This window comes from Gopherus flavomarginatus, chromosome 5, assembly GCF_025201925.1.
Source record: "Gopherus flavomarginatus isolate rGopFla2 chromosome 5, rGopFla2.mat.asm, whole genome shotgun sequence".
Classification (NCBI taxonomy): Eukaryota; Metazoa; Chordata; order Testudines; family Testudinidae; genus Gopherus; species Gopherus flavomarginatus.
In genome coordinates, this window is record NC_066621.1 from 57,434,098 (window position 1) to 57,452,720 (window position 18,623).

Consider the following 18,623-nt stretch of genomic DNA (forward strand, 5'->3'; position numbering starts at 1 on the left):
TCTTCACCAAGCATCGCATTCTATCAGATCTCTCTTCTGCTGAGTTACCCCTTCTGACCCTCACTTGCTCTCTTTCAGCATCACCCCACCACCACACATAACCTAGACCCTCTCATCTGACCTTTCAGCAACCTTCCCAATCCCCTTATGTTGACTTCTCATCTACTCTGGGATATCTCCTTCCTTTCTTCCATCGATATGGTGGTTGATTCTCTGTGTTTCACTCTCCTGCACCCTTGATTCTTTTGCCACTCTCCCCCAGCCCTGCCCCCTAACCCCGTCAACATCCACTACTTCTACTCATGCGGTGGACCATCTCTGGCAGAAATTCCGTGACCAGGATAACTTTCTCCATTCTCTCTTCTTTCAGTTCTGCCATATTCTTAGCTAAACAACACCACTTCTCCAACTAAACTGAATCCTATACAACTACAGCCACTTTGTCATCACCTTTGATTCACTCTTTAAATTCTTCCCACCTCCTCTTCTCTCTCCACACAGAATCTTGATTTCTCCCCCCCCGCAAAAAGTGATAAAATATGACAAACTATCCCGCCCCTCAGCTTTCCTTCCTTCCTTTTTCCTCCTAAAACTCTCACCTTCTCCCGTGACAAAGACACAGATGTTTGTCTGATCTCCTCCTCTAACCCTTCTCTAACTCCATTGACTCCATCCTATCTTCTGATCTGCTTTACTCTTTTTCTTAACCTCTCACTCTCCTTTGGCTTTTTCTCTTCACAATACAATTTCTCTTCCAATGTTAAAAAGCACCATCCTTGACCCTACTTGCCTCTCCAATTACAGACTCATCTCCTTTCTTCCTTTCATCTCTAAACTTATTGGTTGTGCTGTTTATAATTGCTGTCTGAGGTTCCTCTCCTCCAATTCCATTCTAAAGACTCCAATCCAGCTTCTGCCCCTTGTATGCCACTGAAGCCTCTCTCACCCAAGTTTCTAATGGCCTCTCTTTTCCTGGCCAAAGCTCAGAACCAGTCTTCCATCCTCATCCGCCTTGACATGCTGGCCACCTTTGACCATGCTCTTCTTCTTCTTGAAATCTCGTTCTCCCTTGGCTTCCATTACTCTGTCCTCTCCTGGTTCTGTTCCTACCTCTAATTGCTCATGCAGCAACATGTCCTTCCAAGGATCTTCCTCATTCCCCTTCCAACCTTCTGGGTGGGTTCCACAGAGCTCTGTCCTTGGTCCCCTTCTCTGCTCCTTATCTCTGGATAATCTCTATGCTGATGAACAGATCTACCCTCTCTATTCCAGACCTGTCTCCTTCTATCTAAACTAAAATCTCACTCTGTTTCTCTGATATCTCATGGATGTCTAGCCATTGGCTCAAGCTCAGCATGGCTAAAACAGAGTTCTTAATCGTCCCCCTAATTCCTTTTTCAATCACTGTGGACAACACTGCCATCCTGGCTGTCAGTCAGGTCCATAATATAGGCATTATTTTTGACTGAGACCCTCCTCTAGGTCCTCCTATCCAGGCTATATCTAAATCTTGCCAATTCTTTCTGCTTAACATCTGTAAGATATGCCCTTTCTTATCCATCCACACAGCTAAAACTCCTATCCAAATACGCATCATAGTTACTGCAACATTCTTCTTTTGGCCTTGAGAAATGCAATCTTGCCCTACTCATATCTATTCGGAGCACTGTTGCAAAGGTCATTTTCCTAGTCCATTCCTTTGACCAAGTCAGCCCATTTTTTCAATACCTCCACTGGCTCCTCCTTCACTTTTGCATCAAACATAAGCTACTTGTATTCACTTTCAAGGCCCTTCACAGTCAATCCTCATCCTACCTATCATCTCTCATTCATTATCAAGCCATCATTGCTTACTTCTGAGTAACTATGATTACAGCTTCCATAGCCCATTCATTGAATTTTCAAACAAGCACTCTTGTGCTTTCTCCCATGCTGCCTCACACATTTGGGAAGTGTTCCCTGTAAACAACAACAAACTACTTCATAACCCACCTTCAAATCACTCCTTAAAATTCTCTTCGGCCATAAAGTCTACAAAAAAAATTGACGATGGCTAGGCTGCTGGTGTGCTGAGTGCCTATCATACTGATCAATACTGTCTTGTGGTGTTTCTTGTACTCTCGTTGGTCTTTCTATATCCATCTGTTGGCTCTTGTCTTATATGTATATTACAAGCCCTTTGGGGATAGGGACCATCTTTTTGTTCTGTGTTTGTACAGTGCACCTAGCAGAATGGGGTCCTGGTCCATGACTAGGGTTTCTAAGCACTGCAATAATACAAATTAATAATATTAATATAAGCACACCTATAAGAATAAGACAGGAGCCCACCTCAAGAAGCTTACAGTTTAAACCAGACATTGAAAGCAAAGGATAATAAGTGGGTGGAGGTACTATAAAATGGAGGATTACAGTAGTGATTAGCATAAAATATTCATTGTTATATACAAGTCTCTCATGTTCTTTTCTCTTTAATATATTAATGTTCATATGTGTGAGGGTGGGGCTGAGGTTAAAATTGGAATATTAAACAAGTAGTGTGATCTGACGACGATTTTAAAAAAACAGCGAGCTCACATGGCACCATGAGGGTTTATGAGGCAGCATGGGAAGAGGAGAGGTCATTTTGAGAGCATGACAGGCAAGCAGAGTTTAGAGAAATGGGTACTAATGTGGGGGTAGGTGGTAGAGGTCAGACATCTCTGGGCCTCAAAGTTGAGAAAGTATATAAATGTAAGGAAGAGGACTGAAAATAAATGCTATATTATGAATACACATTACATTATTTGACCAAGCAACAACACCAGCAAAGAGTAGATAGGCTTCATCTTATTACTTTGCTTTATTGTATATCTGTTTAAATATTATTATCTTTAACTGTTCTGGTATGAAGTCAAATTTGTTATATTAAGATTAAGTGGATAAAATGAGACATAATGCAATTTGTCTCTAAGCAAAGGGAAATATGTGAACACTTCCCTTGCTGGTTGGAGTAAGACAGTGTGTGCACATTGGTACCCAACTGCTAATCTCATATTTTAAAATGTAAAATGAAGCTAGTAAATACTGTTTTTATGTACAAAAGAAAACAATAATAATTTAATACAGAGCTTCTGTTAATGACAATATCACAAATATTTTTGTATAATTACACCTGTTCTCTCAGTCATTGCAACCATTTTAAGAGAGGGATAATTTTAAAAAGCCAGCCTCTAAAATTTGCACCAAATAGTTAAATGACATTTATTATTAATTATTATTATTATATGTATTACTGTACTGTTATGGGTTCTAATTGATTTCAGTGTTCTACTTTTTTTTAAAATGCACTGTAAAAATATATAGTAACAGATATTCCCTACTCCAAAGGGCTTACAATCTAAACAAGCAAGTAGGAAAATATGAACTTTTTAATGTCTATTTTACAAACAGGAAACAGAGCTATAGAGACTAAGGCCGCAGTGCAACAAGGTGTTCAAGTACATAGGTAACGTGAAATTAATGGAATTACTAATCTATTTAAACTTGTATTGGAACCTATATGACTTGTTCAAGGTCAAACAAACAAACAAACATCTATGGAACTGAACCCAGATTTCCAGGGCAGTGTTTTAACCACATGACTATCCTTCATCTAAGCAGAATAGGGTGAAATGAAAGTAATTGCTTCGTGAAACATGCTAAGCTTCCTGCACATCTGAACAAGTCAAATAGCCAGGAAAAATTAGCTCCATTTTTTTAGAGCATTCACTATTTCTGTCACGCCTGACCCAGATATGGAAAGAAAAAAAAAAATCAGGAAAAAAAAATTCCTTTCCTGCAAGACACAATATCTTTTACACAGTAGATCTCGTTAACTCAATAAGCCCAATCACATCCCATACATATATCTTGGATGGTAAATGTATTTCTCCCTAATACATAGGTTAAAGACAAGTACTTTTCAGAACAATAAGCCAAACAAACATATTTGATATGTACTGTCCAGGACTACAGAGGGTCCCAACTCTGAATTTCTCATGTTTCAACAGATCCCAACTGGAGCTGGAATATATTATACTATACTCAGGCAACCAGTCCCTTCGAAGTCCATGGGAGTGGTCCTGCGATTGTTTGCAGGATCAGGCCCTTAAAACCTACTCCTGCTCCCAGTAATGACAAGATAAAACTCCCTTTGACTTCAGTGGGAATAGAACTGGACTACCAGATTAACATCTTTAGGGTAGGAATTGTTTTGATTACTTGTTCTGTAAATATTTATTTTATAACATGAAACAATAATAAATAATGAATGTAACATTGGGTTCAAGATGAACACAGAAATAGTTACATGAGTTTGTTTACTATAAGTTCAGGATTTTTAAAACATTTATTTTATTTCAATGAAGAGTAGAAAAACACTAATATGTTCAGTGCTTGAGTGTCTGAAAAAATTGTGCTTATTTGAAATTTAGACTTAAAATTAAATCATATTACATCACCCTTTTGCAGTTTTGTATTCATTTTTATTCACATTAATAACCTGTTTAAGTTTTATTTGAAGTTTCTAAAAATAAACCATTACTGTATAACCTATTTTAAATGAGGAAAACAAGTACACGAGTTGTCAGTTTTCCAGAACTATGTTGTTAGCGATGTTTGTAGCAGATGCAGGAGGCAAAATGCTGTAGAATGTGATATCTGAAGACAGCATGGATATTCATTGCCAAATGGCAAAAGCATATGTAATTTTTAAGCATATTTCAAAGTTTAGTTCCCATACAAACAAAACAGAGCGTGATCCTGCAGACATTTACTACATGGGTTACTCAAGTTAGGAAGCATTTACAGAATCAGGTTCATGGGGCCTGTTCCTGCTCCTACTGAAGTCAAAGACTGCTCAAATTGATCTCTGTTGGAGTAGACAGAATACATACACAAGAAGCTGTTTCTCCTTCCCTCCCCTCCCCCCCCATAGGTACACAGACCTCTTTCCTAGTATTAGCTTTCGCCTACTACTGAAAAAAACAGAATATGAACCCAATACAATGGTTTTCTCACAGGATTTTACTAACTAACCAGAACACAGGTTGTCAGACATAACTATTCATAATTTTTTCCAGACTCAGTCAACTCTGCAGTTTTATTTTCCTCGCACTCTACAATTTCAGTATAATATATTAATATTCTAACAAAATATCACGATAGTAACTTAGCCCTCTCAGATTACTAAAACACATTCATACCACTATGGGTTTATACTGCATTCTTTGTATTCCTCTGAACTTTTTAAACCATACTCATTAATCTCTATGTAAATTAACTACTTGAAAATGTTAATATTGCAAAAAAATGCATATTACAGATCTTTATTAAATGTTTTAACATGTAACCACAATTCTTTAAGATAACATATTTGGGAGAGAATTAAAGGTATTACATTTTGATTCCATGTGTTCCCTCTGTTTCAATAATTGCACTGTAGTAGAATAGCAAAAAACATTCAAATAAGCATAGTGTTTATTAAATTTTCAGATAAAGTTTCAAGGTATTGATTTTTTTTAAGTGGATACATCTGACATTTTATTAGCTCTCCAATGACCATCTTCTCTGAGTCAGATGCAAAATAAGGGGATTTAATTGCTTTGTCTTTGCACCAGCACTAATAAAATACTGTACAGAAGGAAATGTATCCCTAAATCAAAGTACCCCAAATTTGTGAAAAAATCTGTTAATACTATTTAAATTTTCCTTAAGAGATATTTATTGTAAAACATAGTCTTCTGTTTAAAAATGTAGGAAACTAGAAGTGTACAACATACTGCTTTTATTCACTTTTATGGACATGGAAAACATCAAAACCTAGATTCTACAAGCAAACACCCATGATTTCAGCATTTTTTGAACATTCAGTGTATTTTGCTAAGGTTGGCATTTATCATATTTTTCCAAACACTAAATACCTATAGTTTGGCTTGAAGTTTACAGAAACTTTTAGAAAGTCATCTAAATACCTAAGACAGTATTTGATTAAATTAAAGCTAATATCCTTTACCATCCATAAAAAGGTTTTAAAAAAAAAACTAGTACAATTTGTATTTTTCCTATACTGTAGATATTCCTGACACAGAAGCTACTCACCTGAAGTAAAGTACTATATTTACTATGTAACTAGAATAAAAGAGGGAAGGGCAAGTAAACTTCTAATTAAGATACAATATTCCCTAGACATTTGAAAGGCATGATACAGTGTTTAAATGCTTGTTCACACGATGAATCTTACTAACGTACAAGCTTAAAACTGGCTACATAAAACTATTTCTGAAACCCTTTACTTTAACTTTTAAATGACTCTGTAATACTGATAAAGAGCCTCAGAATTTGAACGTATTTCTAAACCGACTAATGCTGTATTCCTCTGCAATGTAAATACCCAAGTCAAGGATTTCTCTCAGCTTGGCTCATCTTTCCCTGCTTCGCTTCAGACTCACCGAATAAATTACAGTAGGGGAGGGAGCTCTGGGAAACAATTACACCAGATGCATTAGGAAATACACACGAGAGCAAAACTAGACAAGCTTCGTTTATTTAGAACCTCCGAATCTCAGCTGCAGCAATAGACGGGACTTTCTGTAACAATGGCCTCTTGGCTTACAAGCCAGGCTTTGTTTATATGTTTATTTAAACACACACACATACACATTTGTATTCTCCGTTCTGTGACTGGATGATTTTCCACTTCAAGTAGCCCCGGGCCAATTCCATCAGCAGCACAACTCAGTGTTCCTAGAGTTCACGTGCAATTTCCAAGATACAAACAGACTCAACCCCCACAAGGAGTTTGCACTACACGCTTTGCACCGCAAAGGCTTTTGCCCAAAGTAGAAACGAGCAAGACTTGCCTTATAAAACCTGAATATTTCATGCTTCCTTCCAGACTTGACTCAACAGTTCTCTAACTGTAAGACTGTTCCTAAACCAAATCAATCTAAACGCGATATTGCCTTATTTGGAAAGAAACTACATTAACTTGGTAGAAAAACAGACATTCGTGTTGTACGCATCTGTGCCAGTCAGTTCAAAGTAATGTCTTCAAAAGCCTGGTTTTCCCCCGATACTTGCAGTCACCTGGTCAAAAAGGTGGGAAGAAACAAAGTGCTATGCAACTAGAAAGTTTCATCCTCCAGTGTAGTCTCTGGGAAGCCGAGGGAGTGGAAACATCACAATCGAAATAATAATAAAGCGGTATGGGATACCTAAGAGGGCTATGCTTAAAAAAAAAGTTACTTTTTATAGAGGTAAGGTCTGCCAACCGATGCACAACGACCAACGTCCCTGTATCCTGCAGGGAACACATCACAGCGTCTACTGACAAATTAAATCTTAAGGGATGCCCAGAAAAATGATCTCGCACAAGCGCAGAGATGAACTAACGCGCGCCTAACGTCTTATCTTTCTATTTATTATTTTAGGGGCATCTTGACACGTCCCCCTGCAAACACATACCAGTATATGCGCGGGCGCGCGCATGTACACACGTTAGACTGTGACACTTGTACTGGCTCCTCGGAAAGTTTTGAAGTTTGGTTTCCTCTGCCCCGAGGCCCCGGCAGCGCTGCCCCCTCCCTCCCCCAGTTTCGGGGGGACTTACCTGTTCTCTGGAAATACAAGGCAAGGAGGGTCTCCTGGACATTTTGCAGCTGCCGTAGTAGCTGGTTGGCGTTTCCCCTAAGGACACACAGCTAGACCTCCTCCTGGGTCTGATCACAGGCACTTTCTCCTCCACGCTGGGAAGCCGCGGGTGGTGATGCTGGTGCTGCACTCCCTGGCTCTGAGCGGAGAAGATGCGGCGCTGCCAACCCAGCAATGCCAGGAGGCAGCCGGCCATGCCGACTGAGCCGGCCAGCAGCGGTCTGAGGCTTGGGGGCAGCGAGCTGAGGCTGGTGAGCGAGACCAGCCAGACCAGGCTGGAGAAGACCAAGACCAGGAGGCTTCGGCGGAGTTTCAGGGTGCTCTGCAGCAGGGTCAGCACCGCCACCGAGCCCAGCACGGTCAGCAGCCGGCCTGCCACCATCCGCAGCTCGGCGGGGCCCTGCGGCGAGGCTCGGTGCCCTTCGGCGGGTAACAACCACTGCAGCGCCACGAAGTCCCCAGAGTAACAGCAGAGCGGCAGAGCCAGCAGCCACCAGAGGCTGGTGCCGGTGCCGCCGCCGCCGGGCTCCTCGCGCTTGCCCCGGGCCAGGTAGCAGGTGAGGAAGAAGAAGGCACAGGCGATGCTGAAGAGGGGACTGAGGCAGTGGGACAGTCCCAGCAGGGTGCGCAGCGCCGAAGGGCCCCGCCAGCCGCTCTCGCCCTGCTGGCCCCAGGGGCTGCTCCGGCCGTAGGAGAGCAGGAGCGAGAGGACAAAGGCGGCCAGGGCGCCCAGGCTGAGCAGAGCCCGAGGGGAGGCGGCGGGGAGCAGCAGCAGGGAGAGGAAGCCCCTGGGGGGGTCCTGCCTCAGGGGGGTCACGCAGCTCTTCACATAGCCGTTCCGCAGGCTCTCCGGGCCGCTCCCGGGGCGGGCCAGGGGGGCAGCCACCCCGCCGCCGTCCTGCGGCGGCTGCTGGGGGAGTTTGCTAGGTCCATGCTGGGAGGCGACGGCTTCTCTCTCTTCCCTCATGGTGGTGTGGGGAGAGCGCGGGTCCAGTCAGCTCCGTCTCCTTCTGCTCGGCGCTGCCTCCCTCATCTCCGCCGGGGACAGGCTCTCGGGTCAGCCGCGGGCTCCTCTCCCCGACCGAGCGGCGGAGTCCGGAGCATGGTGGGTAACGAAGGGGAAAGCGAGAGAAGGTAAAAAGTCTCTGCGCGAGGCGGCTCGGCACTGGGGACTCGCTATCGCCTCCCCGCGCCCACCGGCTGCAACGGCGGCGGCTGGCAGGACCCCGGAGGGGGAGGGGGAGAACGGGACGGAGCCCTCCCTGCTCCCTCCTGCAGCTGCACACGGCGTGCGCGGAAGCGGCGGCGGCACGCGCCTAAAGAGCGGTTGGACTCTAACGGCCGCCGCACAGTAGCGGTGGTTGGCCTGCCAGGCTGAGGAAACGGGAGCGCGCGCGCCGCCAGCCCTAGTTCGGGCCGCTCCAGGGCCGGGGTGTGCTCAGGAGCGCGAATCCCCGGGGGTGGGTTACAGACTCCGCCGGGCAGCGTCTGGCATGGCACCCCCTAGCTAGAGTAGTTCCGCGGACTCCCCGGCTCAGTTCCTCCTGACTCTTACCCAGGCTGGCGGCCCGAGGTGTGTTCGCGGCTCACAGCTCTTACTCGGACTGGGCCCCCTGCCTGCACGCGCTGGTCCCGTGACCCGGGATCCCCTCTCACAGAGCAAAGAAAGCAGCGTTTTCACCTGCGAACGGGGCTGTGAGAAGTTCTGCAAACCCGTATAAAAATCTAGACTGGCATATTTAGGCAGCCATTCTTAAAAACGACAAGGAGTCCCCTGGCACCTTAAAGACTAACAGCTGTATTTGGCCATAAGCTTTGGTGGATTAAAAAAACTCATTCTTTTTGTGGATACAGACAAACACGGCTACCTCCTGATACTTGACTCTTAAAAACGGTGGCCACACAGCGTTTGGAGAGAACTGGACAGATGACTCAATTTTTACTCTTCTTGCCTTTGAACACTACCTTCTCTCTCTTCTATTGTTCTTTTTACTTGCTTGCCTCGCTCCCAGCACAAATTGGAGGTGTTTATAGTCTTTCAACTACCTGAAGCTGTAAATAGGGACATTCAAATAGATTTGTGGAGAGATAGTGGCCAAGTGGTACATATTTGCTTTAAAATGTACTGGCTCTTGGAAATAGTAGGCATGCATATAAAGAGAATTAGAGGCTTTTCATTGCTATAAAAATACATGAGGAGTAGGGTTGGTTTATAGTAATTTCTCTTGGTTTTTTCAGTTTTTGGCATAATGTTTATGCATATGTACAGATGAGATTAAATTGTTAAGCCAGGCTTGAAGAGCCACAAAACAAAGTTTGCTTAATTTTCTTTTTTAAAAATTCATATAAAGCTTCCCAATCACTACTGGGAGTACCTAAAAGCCATAAACAATATACATACTTCAAGCAGCTAAGGATTCTTCTCTTTTCCACTTAATCCTCTACAGCCCTCTCAGCTGTCTGCCTGGTGGCAATTGTAGTCTCTGATCTCCTTTCAAGTTCTTTTGATGAGATGGCCATAAAATCTCTCTAGAACCTCAAATAATTTAGCTGTGGTAATAATGTTTTATAATTAAATACTGTAACAGTAAGGACCTGATCCTGGACCTCATTTGAGTAAGCCTTGAAGACCTCATCTTCCAAGCATTTACACGTGTGCTTAGCTTTATACGTATTTAACTCCCATTGGTTGTACTATGGCCCTGATCCTATAATATGGGCTTTGCACAAACACAAATCTCTGACCAGGTGCAACAGCTAGCAGAATCAGGGCCTTGGTGACACTGAAAGAAAAAAGGATTTTTTACAAATAAGCACAGTTATGACTCAACTGAGTCTTTAATGGTATTATATTTTCTTAATTTGGGGAAATTCTCATTTTTAACTTAAATATGTATTCAGCAAAGTGTGCAGTCAGAAGAGTTCATAGTATAGGTCTATGGATTACATGCCTTTTTAAAATGATGATGTAGTGAAGTCACAGATGTGCACCTAGGATTGACAGTTACGTAAGATATCTTGCAAATTAAATTCTTGGAAAAAACAGATTTAGGGCCCAATACCAAAAGTCTTACTTATGTGACTAGTCCTTCTGAAGTGAATGGAATTAATTGCTTTTAGGGCAAGATTTTAAGTATTTAGCAACTAAAAGGTACGGACAGGCATCTACTGGGATTTTCAAAAGCTCAATAGTAGATACCTAAATACTTTTAAAATTTTGTCCTTTAGGCCTTGTCTACACACTAACGTTTTTCCAATTTAACTAAGTTCATTAAACCAGTGCAGTTTGTGTGTAGACAAGGCCTTAGGCCCCATTCCTGCAAATGCTTATATATGCAGGGCCACCCAGAGGATTCAGGGGGCCTGGGGCAAAGCAATTTCGGGGGCCACTTCCATAAAAAAAAGTTGCAATACTATAGAATACTATATTCTCGTGGGGGCCCCTGTGGGGCCTGGGGCAAATTGCCCCACTTGCCCTTCCCATCACCCCCCGGGCAGCCCTGTACATATGTGCTGTGCACATGAAGTAATGTTTTCAGAATAAGGGCCTATGACTCAGTAATGTGCACAAAAGTCAGCTAGCAGGATTACTGAAGGGATTAAAAAGTTCTACAACAGCATTCAGTGTAACCAAAATGCAAGTTTCAAATTTGGAAAGTACAGCGGAGGCAAGTAACTAATATTTACCATTTTAATCAGAAATAAAACATATTTGCAATTCGGTACTGTTTGTTAAGATCTTATTTTTAGAATAACTGGAATTCACAAGAAATTGGGAAGAAGCAACTCTCTGCTTTCCAGAAAGCAAATCCAATTGGTGGAGTCTTTAGTGTTCTTGTACCATAGCTTTCTTGTGGAAAGCCCAAAGTTTCCTTGAAAGAAGGATTTAAATCCTGTGTTAGTATACATGTTGTCAGTATCATTCTTCAGAGTCCATATTGGAAATCATGTTTTAAAAATAAGGGAAAAAATACTTTCCCCCAACACATATCTAGTCAATGTTATATTTTTGCATTTAGCTTTACCCACATGAGTAGTCCTATTAACATCAGTAAGACTTCATGAGTAAAGTTAAGCATCTGCATAAATGTTGGGATGACCAGGGGCTAATATTATAAAGTGAACTGTATTCTTACTATATAAGTATCCTTCAATATTAGGTTCTGTTTAATTCAGCTTTAAGTATACATTCATGGAAGTGCACTCTTACTGAAATAAAATGTTAGATGGTATGATCAATATAAAATATTTATTTTACTTGCACGTTTGTCTGCATGGGCTTATTTTGTAACTATTACATACACATCTGAATGAATTTGAACAGGTAATTTATAATTACCTCATAAATAAGATGTCCTAACCCCAAAGCTACAGAATCATTCTAACACTTTCACTTGCTCAATTCATAGTTAATGATTCCATTACTTAACTGAAGTGGAACAACTTCAATAGGAGAGATTGAGGTAGCCCTCAGTCAGAATATTCCATAGAGTAGTGGTCAGGGCACTCACTTTAGGGGTGGCTGATCCCTCTTCAAATCCCTTCTCTTTGTCAGACAGTGGGGGTCTCCCATATCCTGCATGAGTACCCTATGCACGAGGTTGAAGATTATAAGGAAGGTGGTCATCCTCCTCTAGCTATTTTGTTTCAGGCCCCATATGTGATTTACGAGTTCTGCTACCTATCTTCCACTAGTTTGTGGATTACAAGCAAAGTAAGGCACCTCCCTGCAACCCAGATTTAGGTACATATCTTTGTGAGAGAGGTGGGGCCTACCACATACATGTCTCATCAGCGTTTCCAAGTGGCTAGCTTAGATGATCCCTGCCTAGCATTCTGGTTTTGTGGATCAAAGTCTAGGATGTCTGTCTCTCCCTATTCCTTATACAGGAGCCTAGGCACCTAACTCAGGCTTTGTTGTTCCTGTGATTTTTCTAGACTCCTGAAAGGCGCAAATGACTCAGCATCACAATGCCTAAATCCCTTTGTGGATCTGGGCCTTTGTTTTTAAACTTTTCTGTTCAGTTTAGACGCTAATATTAACACCTGTTCCAGATGTACACTAAGATATTTCAACTGGTAGTACTAATTCTAGTGTAACTTGTATGCAGTGTTGTTGTCGCCATGTTGGTCCCAAGATTTAGAGGCAATATCTTTTATTGGACCAACTTCTGTTGGTGAGAGAGACAAGCTTTTGAGTTTAGTAAATGTCTGCTAAAGTTTACTAAGTTCAAAAGCTTGTCTGTCTCACCAACAGGAGTTGGTCCAATAAAAGATATTACCTCACCCACCTTATCTCTCTTGTGTAACTGACATTTTCAGTTGTATAAAAATAGGTAAAGATAAACTGAATTATTATAACAATCATTTAGCAGTGAGATTAAAAAATATTACACCTCCAAACTTCAGGAAAAAAAGCAAGTTTGTTATACTTACGAGTATCAGGTTTTGCACTTCTTAAATCATTCCAAAAGTACCAATTCTTGCTTATTCAGCATAATTTTTCAGAGTATGTACAGAAACAGACTTTGTGGTTAGTCTGTTGGGTTAGCTGTGGAGCCAATCTGCCCCAAAATGTAGATCACCTGCAGGCAAAAACTCAAGAACACCTAAATATGTTTACAGGCCTACACTATCTGGTAACACACACCGTCATTACTTATTGAATAGCCAGATGAAACTTATTTCACCCCACAGAAAATTCTAGACAGGCTCTTTTGATTATTTCAAACTTAATTCCATATAACAGCACGTTCTGTTCCTTTAAAGACAGGTATAACCCAGCATACCTACGCTGGGGCCTTGGCTCCCTAAAGGCCACGCACCCTGGCTGGATGTAGTCTCCTGAGGGAGCACCTGATTGTGAGGGCTTATGTGACTAGGAGTAAGCAAGATTGGCTGGGGGTTGTGAAACAGGCTACAGGAGTTGTCAGTGTTTGGAGTGAGGTCAGCTAACTGAGAAGATCTCCTAGGGTAAGTTGTTCCCCGTAGAGAGGGCTATATAGAAAACTCCCCAGAAGGTTCTAGGAAGGGAAGGGCTTGACACGGAGAGGTGTGCTATTTCTAGGGAGGAAAAGCTTTAAACTCTTCTGAGCAAAAGGGAGAAGAAAATTGTGTTGGTCTCAGGAGTCAGGCACTATAGTTGCACCTGCTCCGACTGCTGACACCCTAATAAATCAGCTAGGCTGCCTGATGGATTGTCTTTCTGGATTGTCTGAGCAGACCAGTTCTTAAGCCCAGCAGCAGTAGTTCACTGGCTGTTCAGTGTCTATGTCTTCTCTGTCCCTGCCCCACTCCCATCTTCTGTCCTTTTCTCTCCAAGCCCTTCTCCTGCTTTGTTCCTCCATGGCTTTAGCCCAGATCCTGCTCTACACCTAGCCTTGTTCCCATCCAGTCCTGTACTAGCCTTGCTCCTGCCTCAGAACCAGCCCTGTACCTGCTTTCCCTGATTCTGAGTAATCCAGTTTGGGCTCTGGCATTTGGACTAAGTGGTCCAGACCTTTGGCCCTGGTTCTGGCCCTGTCTCGTCCCTTGGCTCTGTCAACCAGACTGCAACCACTAGGAATTACTGCCTGTGGCCTTCTCCAGTGATATTTCACAGGGTTCTCTTTTTCTCCCTCTATCAGGGCTCACCAACTATGTGGTAACATTTATCAGGTAATACTCTAGGAAGGGGCAGCAGCTGTCAGACTACTTGCAAGACTTGAGTTGTGAATGAGGTGGCAAGTTATATGGGCCTGTGGTGCCCATGCTTCAGCAAATTCAGGGCACAAGGGCCTGGTTCCACCAATGTTCAGGGCCGGGTCTCTCCCTCGGCCCCTCCTGCAGTCGGCGTGCCTCCCCCACAGCATCCCCCAGCCCCACCTGCCTCCCTAGAGCATCCCTGCCTGCGCCCTGGACAGCAGGTGGAGGCCCTGCCACTCCACGCTGCGCTCTCTCATCAACCACTGCCAACTAGAAAAGGGAGCAGCACCACCTGCAGGGGGGGAGGAGGTGCACACATGATGCCATTCCTCATCCCCCGGCACCCACCACAGGCGAGGCGAGGGGACTTCCTGCACCTGAGGGGGTGTGGCCCCTAGGAGCATATTCAGTGACGGTGCTGGGTGAATGTGCTGCTGGGGGAGGGCTGGGGGGACTGTGGAGCCCTCCTCTCTGGCCCCAGCCCAAGGGCAGCCTGCCTGCAACCCAAACTCCTCATCACCAGCCCTGCCCCACCCCAGAGCCCACACCCCCAGCCAGAGCCCTCAGCCCTCCCGCACCCTAACCTTTTCCCTTAGCCCTGAGCCCCCTCCTGCACCGTGAACCCCTCGTCCCTGGATCCAACCCGCAGCCCTCACCCCAACCCTCTGCCCTAATCCTGAGTCCCTCCCACATCCCAAACTCCTCATCTCTGGCCCCACCCCACAGCCCTCACCCCACACCTCAACCCTCTGCCCTAGCCCTGAGCCCCTCCCACACTCCAAACCCCTCATCCCCAGCCAAAGCCCTCACCCCCCTGCACCTCAACCTTCTGCCCCATCCCTGAGCTCCTCTCACACCCCAAACCCCTCATCCCCAGCTCCAGCCAGAGCCCTCATCCCTCCCACACACACCACAACCCTCTGCCATAGCCCTGAGCTCCCTCCCACTCTCCAAATCCCTTGGCCCCACCCCATTAATTTTGTTATGTGCACCAATATGCAGGTGTGGGAGGGGCAAGATTTGGACCCATTCTGGACACCACCAAAAATTATACAAACCTGCCGCCCCAATTGTGAAGGACTAGAGAGAGAGCTCCAGAAGCCTGTGGATGTCGAGATATGGATGGGAGCATTGTCCTGTAAGAATATTGAGATATGTGTTTGGTACAATAATAAAGCAGATCATGAGAGGGTAAACTTCTTGTTGGAAATACAGTTACAGTGTGTGTGGGTTTTGTTATTGCTTTTTGCCAGATCTGAAAGGAGTGGAACAGGTGTTTTGGCACGCAGAGAATGGGGAGTTGGGGGACAAACCTTATTACACTCCTTAATAACACAAAATAAGAAAAGTTCTTCTACAGAATGCTAACTTTAATAGAAGTGATGGCATCTTGTCAAGTAAGAAACAAAAATTATAACTAATCACTCATTACAGACAACTTTCGTAACCGAAAAAGTCCATATAGGACATTCTGGGTAAAGAAGCTGGATGGACAAATTACCCCAGAGGAATGAGATCTGATCTGGAAAAGAAGGCTACCAACCTGTCTATAGCATGACAAAAGAAAATTTCTTGAACATACTGTTCCAGTGGTACCTGGCTCCTGTCAGGTTTAGAGAGAGAGAAAGAGCTTGAAGGGAGATGACTGTTGGAGAAAGTATGGTAGAAGAAGATTTTATGCATATATGGTGGATGTGTCCAATTGCTAGAGAATATCAGATGTGAATTAGTAATCAAATATTACAAATTGTTTGCTATTTATTACCAAATCAGAAGTCTGGTGAGGTGGTTGGGGACTGCTTGGCCATGGCCCAATCACTTTTTGGGACACTACAGCCCAGTTTGGGACCAGCAGGCAATCTGGCAACGACTGTTAGAAAGGGATCAGTGCTGGATATTGCTGGAGAAAGCCCCTGCCTGCACATTGTGGTGAGATCCAGGGGCCAGTATATAGAGCTAGGCCACCCCTACTGCAGGGTGAGTGGGGAGTGGGGTCACTCTCATACCCATGGGGGCCTTCCACTCCCTGGGGACAAGTCCCAACCACTCTGCATCATGTGCTCATCGTCAAGGCAGGAGTTGACCTTTCCCCAGGTGGCCTCCCACATTCACACTTTAAATGTTGCTCTGCAGCCTTTGCAAGTGATCCTTTGGTAATCTTCCTGTGGCTTCTTAATGGAAATAGTCATACACAAGGAAATGAAGAATTAATCTCTCATCTTCTAGCAGCTGCTAGGCTATATGTAGCCTCTCAGTGGAAAAATGAAAAATATTCCAACTATAGAAGAATGGTTCAAAAAAATAACAGAGGTTGTTATGGAAAAATGATGTACCATGTACTTACTTACCAAAATATACAGAGGATACATAGATACTTTGATATTTGGTTACCATTTATTCAATCTTTCCCCATGGAGGGCACTTCCATGTGGCGGAAAGGCTTGGGTGCCCCTAAGAGCTATGCTGGCAAGACCATCATTGCTGGTAGGGTCACTTGTGCCAGACAGGTCAAAGAGTATGAGCCAGACTAATGCCAGTTAGCCCTAATAGTAGGGGTTGGGAGTGCACTAACAGCCTGCTCCTGTTTTTTTGTTTTTTTGTTTTGTATTTTTTTAAAGGCAGTCATTATGGAAACCTAAACTACTGCTCAATTCAATAAATGCAATCCAGCTCAACTCAAATAAACCTAGAAGAGAGATGATGACGTGAAATGGCCAAACCCACAAGGAAGTTTGATGAATTTACTTTGACCTAAATCCATTACCAGACCTGGTAGGTGGAATGTGTGGACACTATATGAGCCTGGCAAAATGGTCAAAAGTAATAAAAGAAATGGACGGATATAAACTAGATTATACTTGGCCTAAGTGGAAGGAGATGGGTAACAAGCCAAATAATTTTGTCAACTGGACCCATCCTACTGTATTTTGGACTACCAAATGCCAGTTATGTACACAGAAAAGCGTGGGTCTGATAGTATCAAACTTCCAGAAAGTGTCTATTACTCAATGTTCTGCTCCAACAAAACGTGAAGGAAGGAGCCAAATAGCATAATGAGACAAGCATTGGACTGGAGCCCCCAGGGCAAGAGGCAACAAGGTGGACTAAGGATAACATGGAAACACACAGCAGAAGCAGAATTTGATAGAAGCTATCAAAATGACATGAGAAAAAGCCCAGACAGCAGCAGGAGACTGGCAAAGATGGAAGGCATTAGTGAAGGTTCTATGTTCCACACAGAAGAGAGAGGCAGAAGAGATTTATTTAATAGTCAAAGTATATTCACCTGCAAAACAAACAAACAAAAAAAAACTTTCACCCCTGGCTAATTTTTAAATATGAACATTTTGATAGACAGTCCTAATTTTGTTAAATGTGTAATCACAGATTTCCCTCACTTCAATAAAAATCACCAAAAACAACATGTTGTGAGTAAAGATGCTCACTCTATAATATGGTAGTACCCTGTAAAAGAGAGATCTGATTATATTACTGTATAATATATCTCTAAACAAAAGTGCACTGTAATGATTGTTTTGTCTCTGATATTTACATCACAAAGTTTATATAAACCTGTTAACTTCCTAAATAAATAGTAAAAAACCTCTGTCTTCATTGACCTTTGTGCAGGAAAGATTGCAAGTTACAAAATCAAAACGTAATCCCTGTTATGTGAAAACACTATATTATAACAAACCAGAGGCTTACTCATGCTTTCAGTTTTGTTAACTGATTTTCCCAAAACAAGCACAGTGTGAAGAAAATTGAGACAGGAAAAAGAAGGGAAAGGAGAGAAAAGAATGATCCTACAACTAGGGTGTGGTCAGGGCCAGTTCCAGCATTTTTGCCGCCCCAAGCAGCGGGGGGGTGGAGGTGGGAGGAACACGATTGAGCTCTCGCCGAAGTGCTGCTGAAAAGGAAGAGATGAAGTGAAGGACCTGCCGCCGAATTGCTGCCAAAGAGTAAACCAGACCGCTGGAGCAGCCACAGAATTGCCGCCTAGGACCCAGACGCGCCACCCCAGGCACTTTTTTATTGGCCGCCTCAAGCACCTGCTTCCTTCGCTGCTGCCTGGAGCCGGCCCTGGATGTGGTTCTGTTGTTTTATCAATTCAGAAAGCAAGTGTGTCTCTTGAGTGACTAGAGCACTATGGTGTGACTAAGATGAGGCTGGAAGGCTAGAGCAGGTATGAAATCCAATTAGTGGATGAAGATTCCCTTTTCTTTTGTTGGCAGAGACTAGTGGAGGCAACATCATTGAGCTGGCAA

The 18,623-nt window shown here is 43.5% G+C and overlaps 2 protein-coding genes across 3 annotated transcripts in view; one reads left to right on the forward strand and one right to left on the reverse strand.

Moving 5' to 3' along the window:
* The window catches only part of PDE3B (phosphodiesterase 3B), a 269,596-nt gene extending 259,862 nt beyond the window's left edge, over positions 1–9,734 (reverse strand). For both annotated transcript variants that reach the window (XM_050954507.1, XM_050954506.1), the window contains exon 1: positions 7,631–9,734. In XM_050954507.1, coding sequence (XP_050810464.1) covers positions 7,631–8,638 — 1,008 coding nt within the window. In that variant the 5' untranslated portion in view covers positions 8,639–9,734. The remainder of the gene's footprint in view (positions 1–7,630) is intronic.
* The window catches only part of LOC127051789 (uncharacterized), a 434,435-nt gene that overhangs the window by 20,804 nt on the left and 395,008 nt on the right, over positions 1–18,623 (forward strand). The gene's annotated exons all lie outside the window — the stretch shown is intronic.